Raw genomic sequence first — 8,403 nt, 5'->3', positions numbered from 1 at the left:
TAAATCTACAATATTATAACAATTCCATATCAACATAATTAAAAAATAAATTATTAAATAATACCCAAACATTAAACTGTTAAATTTCTTTATACAAAAATATATAAATTTTGAGTTGTTATATAGGCTACCCCATTTACAACAAAATAATAAACATTATCTAACATCCGAGTAACCTATCTTTATTTGATCAAAATATTGAAGTTTGTTGCGACCCAAAACAGCTGATGCAAATGGCTTGAAGTATGTAACTATCTGTTATTTTATTTTGTATTTATATTGACTTTAATATTGTCAGGTTGTGATGAAGAGGATACAGAAACCCGATTTTGAGAAGGTTAATCCTTGCCAGAAGGAGCAGGAGATGACCTACAAGTGCATGAATGACAATAACTTCATTCGAGATAAATGTTTAGATTATATGGAAAACTACAAAACATGCAAGAAGTTTTGGGTAAGAGAACAGTCATGTCCTAGTATGCAATAAATTCATTGCTATTAATAAATAATTTCCAAAAAATATTGCATTCATTGTATTGCTTCTAAAATGCAATGAGATGGGTATTGAGATTCATAGTTAACAAACTACTTAGATTATGGTAGCAGCTTTTATAGCTAAAAGATCAACAGATTAATATATATTAAATATCTAACTGGTAGTTAACATTTCCTATATAAATTATTAATAATATAAGATAAACAAACCTAATTAACTGAATAGAATATCTGGTTTCATAAATATTAATAAATCAATGAGTGTTAATATCTATTTTAAGAGCTAATAATGTGGCTACTACCAAAATAAAGTTATTTATTTTGTTATCTTAAATACTGAATAAATATAACTGGGTAGTGTAGAATGTACGAAATATCAATAAAATGTATATAGTTATTGATAACAAAGTTATATCGTTGTGTAAATATTTGTTTTAGGGTAGGGTTCAAGCGTACAGAAGAAGGGAGGGTCTCCGTCCGATCCTACCGGAGGTAGCAGATCGTGAGGAGGTGAAAAAGGATTTTTTGAAGAACCATTACTTCACTTGATCAATCACGTTTCAAATCGACGTACAATTATAGATAAGCGATCCTGATTTTGAATCAGAAATATCTCATGTAACGTTTGTATAAATGTAAATAACCTTAACGATCGTCTCAATTATTTCCATCCACAGTACATAGCATAGTCATTATTAAAATTTAGTTTTATTTCAATTATCATTACACAACCGAACAGAACATATGATTCGAACAGTTCACAGCATCATATTAATAGTGAGAAGAGCAAATCGCAATTAATACTACACAATGAGAGAGAGAGAGAGAGAAATAAATACAGATCTTGATTATACATATATATCATTTGTGCTAATAATTGGAATGTTAATTATTAACTAGCTAAACTTTATCGATTATTTTCTTCTTCTCCTCTATTTTTTTTTAATATGTTATTCGCGCAAGCAGTAAAGTAACACACTAGTTGCGAACGTTTGATATTTTTCTTTTCTTCACTATCCAAATCAGTTATTTCTCTGATGGTAAAGGTGGGAGGGGGCAGACACGACAGATATGAACGTACAAACAAACAAATGGCACAAATAGAGAACACATATAGAGAGAAAGAAACATGTAAAATAAAAATAAATAAATTGATTGATGGTTCAATCCCTCCTGCCCCCGCGCATACATATTTATTATATAATCAGTGACAAAAACGTCGTAAATAAGATCCCTCGAATTAAAGAAAGAAGAAACAACTGAAACTAAGAACAAACGACACAACAGTATCTCCCTTACGAATATATATATAAAATTAAATTACTATGTCAATGGTGAGTTCGGATTGAAGGAAAGTCAGTCAAACCACAACAAAGATACTCCGTACATGCAACGAAATCGTAAATAAAACAAACAAAAATAAGACAACTTAATGTTAACGCAATCTTAATCCTACGTAAACTAGAAATTGCCTATATATATATAAATATATACAAAATAAGTTAGGATTAATCTTTGATCGAGATACAGCACTCTCGATTTTGCCTAGTGAAAACTACAAATAGGAAAATAAAAATCATACAAAATAAACTCGATAATGTACAAAAAGTTTACATCTTTGGACTTGCTGAAATTCTTAGGCTTCGTTAGAGGATAGTTTTTTTTTTTGCAGTGTATTATTTATATAATTTAAGCGAAATTTCTGACAGGTAAAAATAAAATAAAGAGAGCGCGAATGGAACGTAAAAATTTGCTTGGGAGTTATATAAATAAATAATAGGGAACACACACGTCGTAAGAGGATGGATGAGGTGGATTTTCGTTTCAGGAGGTCTTGGGCCGCATATTCCTGCGAACACAGAAACGAAACACAAAAAAAATAATTGTTTACGTGCAAAAAATATATGTATGGCGTCCGAGGGACAACACCTGACTTAATGAGATTCATGCGTTGTCGGCAAGCAGTCATTCTGAATGACTCTCATATGGTATCTTGAAGCATCTTATATGGAAATGTTTACACATCTGCTGAACCTGAAAGATCAAAACGAATTGTAAATACGAGGATCAATAACAAAATATGAATGAATCTTAATAACTCGACAGTTATATGTAAGTAAGCGGCCAAAACAATATATTGAATGCCGTAACACACTTTTTCAAGAAGTAGATATTGAAAATATCGAACATTCGGAACCTTAGATGAACTGACAAGGATTTGGTTTATAAATTCAAATTTCTTGAATGCAAAATTATTACAAATCTAATAACGAGAATTTTATAGAATCTTAGATATTATTTTTATATTGTAGAAAATAATTATTAATGATGGTAGCAGATGGTTCCAAATTATACAATTAAGTGCTAGTACAATAAAACTATCTGTATTGGCAGCTCTCCCTTTTGGCACTTGAAGTGCTTTGTACTGAAGTGTCTTTGTGCCAACAAGTATAGCTTACAATAACAGACTAGGAGAATATAATCACTTACCACACATGATCCATAATGTATATGCGTGAAGAATGCAATGAAGCAGAGGAAGTATATCAATAATAATTCCACTAGTTCGATTCCCACAATAAGCGAAACAGCGACGAACACAGCCGTGGGAGTTATCAGCGAATTATACAAATCGCATCTGGTGTTGCTCATTTGAGCTACGATCAATCGACACTAAAAATCATACGAATTAAATACACTGAAATAATAGAGAACGTTGGATGCATACACAGATATTCGAGAAAATAGTGCCGGTCAAGAAAAACAAAGCCCTTGGGTCCTTTTCCAAGAGCGTAGGAGAGGCGCAAGCCCAGAGCAACGTCAACAAGAAGAAAATGGTGACAGAAAATAAGGGCCTAGCAGCTTCAGCGAATGATCGCATGTGTCCGGTGCGAAGTTTGTAGGACATGTAAACATTGTAGAAGACAATGGGAACGTTCGATACCATCGAGGAAACATATAGTAAGATTTCGAAACATCCCCCAGCTGACATGCCACCCGGCAACGTGAATTGCCATATTTCATACCCGAAAATCTGAAATAAAAACATGTAATAATCCGCATCACAAGCGATTTGATTGGGGTCTTACACCGGCCAGCAGGAAGGTTAGGATGGTGCACCACATGGAGAAATCGTAGCCCCACGGTAGAAACAACAGACCAGTGTTGTATTTCTCCCAGTGGGTCAAGTAGAAATTGATAAGGACGTTCCAAACGATGAAGAACATTCGCATAGCGTTTATACTGTACACATCGCTTCTACCAAATATCGAGAACATCACGATCGGAATGATGGCCGCCGTGTACGAGTCTAATCCGTGATCGAAGAGCTCGCCCAAGGGCCCACTGGTCCCCGTCCTTCTTGCCTGCTTCCCATCGATGCCATCTACGAAATGTTGCAACGTTAGTATTTTAAAGCATTCAATCAAATATGGGTCGTGAAATAACTTACCTAAAGTATATGCTAAAAACAGGAAAATAGCCGACGTCATAAACACCCAGTTCGGAATGGGGTCGACCTCAGGGTGGTCCCTTGCATTTGCATAGAAATCGTAATCATAGTAACTTAGTAACAGCAAAGTGGCGAATGTGAACAGGAATCCACTGAATGTTAATAAGTTTGGAGCAATCCATCTTGGGCACAACTGAAATTATATAATATTTAGATTAGTAATTGTTAGGTTTCCATTTTAACTGAACATCTATCACAAAGACGTGTGTATTACATGGTATTAAGAATTGTTATTCTAAAAACATTGCTTTACTAGGGCTCCAATTAATACATCTCGACTTGGCTAATATTTCCGGTTACCCATCAATTATAGACGTTCCTGCTAAACTTTAGCAATAGTTTAACCTCATTTAATAATAAAGTAATAAGATAAAGAGGATTTCAACAAATAATATTTCAACCTTTGTAGTTATAAACAATATTGATTTATACAACTACAGTAAAGAAAAGTACTTAGCGCTAATAAAAAAGCGAATAATACTTGCTCGTCGATACGTCTTTTTAATTTTTTCAATATAAATTGCGTGAAATGATTCACGCCGATACGTTATTATAACTGTCGCATCAAATATAAATTTAGAAGTTGCATCACGTATATACATAGAAGAAATGAAAGAGACAATCAGGGTGGTCGACTGATGGCCAATTAATAGAATTGCATCAAAATTGAGGGAAAAACATTACTTAATATACATTCACTAGAATAATCAATACGTTGACTCAGAAGTTATCGATTCCTTTCTTACTACGTACATAAAAAGCACACGGAATCTCGAGTTTTTACGTTTTAATAGTTCGTAGAACTTTCACAACTGCGAATGACATCATTTAAAGCAAATTTAATAATCATCCACTTTATTGGGAAATTATTTGAAATAGAGCCACGATTTGCTTCACAACTAAAATATCTGATAAAATATATTCCTATTACATTACATTTACTGAATTGTGGATACCTTAGTATAAAAGATAATCCTGTTTACATTATATCTAATATTTATCTCTGGAAATGTTAACCTCTTTACTACTTCCGTTATTTTTTTTTCTACGAAATATCGCTTCTTTACAAATAAAATGTTTGTTTATAGTTACACATATTGAAATTATAGTTTATCTAATGTCAGCGAAAGGTTACTTCGTACATAGATCCATATTGGGACGAAAAATAACATAAAACAAAGAGATAACTTATGGACCTTAAGAAAATACTCACCAATATGATCTTGTTCCAAAATGGGTGCATCACATACTGGCTCAGTGGACTTGTATCCTTGCAACTGTACTGTAATCAAAGAAACATTTTATTAATTAAAATTCATAGTAAATACATATTTAGTAAATTAGATTCACGCAAAATAAAATATAATAAAGTGTTATTACCCATTACATTTTTCTTAACTATTTTTTTTTTTAAATTACAATTCAATTAAACACAGTCGCTACAATACCATTAATAGCTTATCAAGGATATTGTACTAATTCATAGTGTAAAATTGGAAAATCTGTATTTGCAACCATCTGGAAAGTTTTATTTAAAAAAATATAATTGTATTTTTTATTAATTGTTGCGAATAGAAAAACTTATTGTAGATTTTTTGGAAGATCACCTGCTCTTAGCAAGAATCGTAGTTTCCCAATGTCAGGCAAGCAGACAGGCAACATCAGAATATGGGAGGTCATATATATAATGTATTGGTATCAATAGGTTATCGAGATATTGCGAGTAATAAAATAACAATAGCAATACAGAAGGAAAGATAAATGGAATTCACATTCATATTTAGAAATATAAAAATTAATTAATTTAAAAAAGTTTTGAATAAATTTTTTGTCTTTGATTTAATGCCAGAAATATAGGGATTATGTAACAAAAATCTAAAGGTCTTATTTTCTATTATATATTTGATTCGATTGGAAACCTTACTACGACGTTTGTCCTTAATGCGACACAATTGTAATTTATTTTATAAGTAATGAAGTAAAAATCGACTAGAGTTGGAAAAGTGTAACAGTTCACCCAAACAAATACTACGTCGCTACATTTATACAAACACGTTGCAATTATGAAATGTTTTGAGTTATATAACGGGATTAAGTTATTATCCGTACTATATAATTAGTGTGCACGACATTTAACATGATTTGCTTAGCAGAAAAATAAATAAAATATGTCATTGGAAAATGCATTTTAAAAACGCACACAACCTTTCCGGCGTTTGCGGTTTGATAACGTTGATCAAACAAATTAACGCGTAAATAGTGCTTTTTAATTAACAAATCTAAACGTTTCACACACAATTATGTACAAATCCTTCGGTCCAAACCTCCGTCTGCAATAGCATTAGTTACTTATCTATTAACAAACTTTTTGAAGATTACTAGTAATTAATGGTTTCGTAGATAACGCACTTTATGTAATAAAAATCTTGATCCAAATATTAATTTTTTAGATAAAAATTGATTTATTTCGTATCTCTTTGTGTATTTTAATCACGTTAAACCAAATTTAGAACAAAATTTAACACGTAAAGTGATAAAACATGGACAAATAAAATATAAAACTATTATTTCTCAATTACTACTAAATAAATTTGAAATGCATGAAGAAAGGTAAATCGTTATCCAATTGCGTTTTAGATACAAAGTCCACTGTATTGAAAGGCCTATTCACAATTGACCCCCAATTTCCATATTAAAAAAAAAAACGCAGCTCATCTATACCAATTAACTTTCCTCAAACGTATTAAAGCCCCAACGTATTCATAAAAAAAAGCAACGAATGCATAAAGACCCGAAGCGCGTCGATCACAATTTAAAAGAGTTATACATACACATATTTTCTGTTCGTCTGGGCGGAAATAGTGATTGAAGATGAATTATATTTACATTTAATTTGGTTGTACATCGAGTTATGTGCGTGTATTACATAGTACTAGTTGTTGAAACGCTAGATTGAATTAGATTTGTTGATATTATCTGTATGACGATGTTGGAAAAAAATAATTGTAAGACAAGTATAAGTTAGTTCTTGATTGTAATATTATATAATTAATACATAATGTTGGTATGATTGCATAACAAATTTAATAACAGTATTGGCAGTATAATTTAGAAACAATGAAATAAATTGTAGTGTAATCTTGTAAAATCATTGATTATTTTAGTGCAAAAGTAATTGCAATTATAAAATTGTGGTTCCTATCAGAAGTTACATACCTCTTGATAGGTGGCTCGAAACTGATATAAATAAGATGATTCTGCCTGATAATCTCCTATCAGTTTATTTGTGTATAATAAAAATTGGAGCAATGTAATGCATTAAAATCCTGTTCCAAGCTACTAATGTAAAAATGTTATATGAAAAAATTGTGAGCAGTGATCCTTCCTGTTTACAAGCTTGATTGGTGTAAATTCAGGAAGGATCCATGCAATGGACAGGGAAATCAAGTGAACCCTGGATAGAACATCCTGTCTGTCAGAGCTTGATGAACCTAGCCTAGATCAATTCCGGTGCTTTCCTTACCTTGTAGTTTTCGAAACCGACCAGATGGTCATTGTTTAAATACTCCTTATTCATTTTCTGCCCTTCTTATTGGAATATTCCGATGGGGGATGATTGTAGCAACACGTGCGGTTCAATGGAGAATGTACACCCTTTTTTAGCTGTGCCTGCTGCTCACTGTTTTAACATAATTTTCCTGGAAAAGCCCTCGATGGAAATGCGTTTCGGAATTTTGCGCAAAAAAACCACACCACACTTCAATATTTCAGGCACCAAACTCGCATTACGCCATATTTGGACAAGCGAACTTCAATGTTTTCAAATGTTTGATCCTTATGACAGATCCCCGGCTTACTATCACATTTTATGTTTTCCCCACTACGTTTTTCCTATGAGAATGCCATGTTCGGTCTATCCAGACCAGCACAGATGGAGCCATCATCGTCACAATATTGATTTTACGAGTTTTCATTGCGTAATTTAGTAAAATTGAATAATTTCAATACGTATTATATATTTAATTAATGTATCTTAAATTTCATATTTCATTCTTGTAAAAAATATAAATATTCTGTATATTTTAAAGCACAAATTCAAAATTCATTAACGTTTGATCTTATAAGTATTTTCTAATTATTCATAACCAAGTAAACTGCACAATTAACATATAATTTGATTAATTTAAAAAATGTTCTTACCATAAATTCAGATATAAATAATTGATAATAAATTTTTATTATAGGCAACCAAAATAACATGGTATCAGATTTCATTTTTTTAAAAAATTGCAGCCCTTTTGATATATTTTACCCTTTTGATGCCATCAACTGATTTTTTTTTATTTAGTCTATATTTCGAACTTAGCACCTTCGCATAGGATTCTTAAAATACAGCC

General features: G+C 31.7%; 2 protein-coding genes across 2 annotated transcripts; one reads left to right on the top strand and one right to left on the bottom strand.

Moving 5' to 3' along the window:
- The first annotated feature begins 104 nt into the window (after positions 1-104).
- LOC108558239 (coiled-coil-helix-coiled-coil-helix domain-containing protein 7) lies at positions 105-1,144 on the top strand. Its single transcript, XM_017915083.1, has 3 exons — positions 105-243; positions 299-454; positions 934-1,144. The coding sequence occupies exons 2-3, from the start codon at positions 305-307 to the stop codon at positions 1,042-1,044; spliced, it is 261 nt and encodes an 86-aa protein (XP_017770572.1). The 5' UTR covers positions 105-243; positions 299-304; the 3' UTR covers positions 1,045-1,144.
- Positions 1,145-1,650: 506 nt separating this feature from the next.
- On the bottom strand, positions 1,651-7,896 carry LOC108558238 (ethanolaminephosphotransferase 1-like). The gene is made up of 7 exons (XM_017915082.1): positions 7,530-7,896; positions 5,220-5,288; positions 3,947-4,139; positions 3,585-3,880; positions 3,224-3,529; positions 2,986-3,168; positions 1,651-2,529 (listed from the first exon to the last, which is right to left on the bottom strand). Exons 1-7 carry the CDS (start codon positions 7,581-7,583, stop codon positions 2,461-2,463), a joined length of 1,170 nt encoding a protein of 389 aa, XP_017770571.1. The 5' UTR covers positions 7,584-7,896; the 3' UTR covers positions 1,651-2,460.
- Positions 7,897-8,403: the final 507 nt, after the last annotated feature.

Source organism: Nicrophorus vespilloides, unplaced genomic scaffold (genome assembly GCF_001412225.1).
Source record: "Nicrophorus vespilloides isolate i.1.1-1 unplaced genomic scaffold, Nicve_v1.0, whole genome shotgun sequence".
In the NCBI taxonomy this organism is placed as follows: Eukaryota; Metazoa; Arthropoda; class Insecta; order Coleoptera; family Silphidae; genus Nicrophorus; species Nicrophorus vespilloides.
Note: the sequence above shows the minus strand (reverse complement) of the source record. Positions and strands in the feature narration are given on the sequence as shown.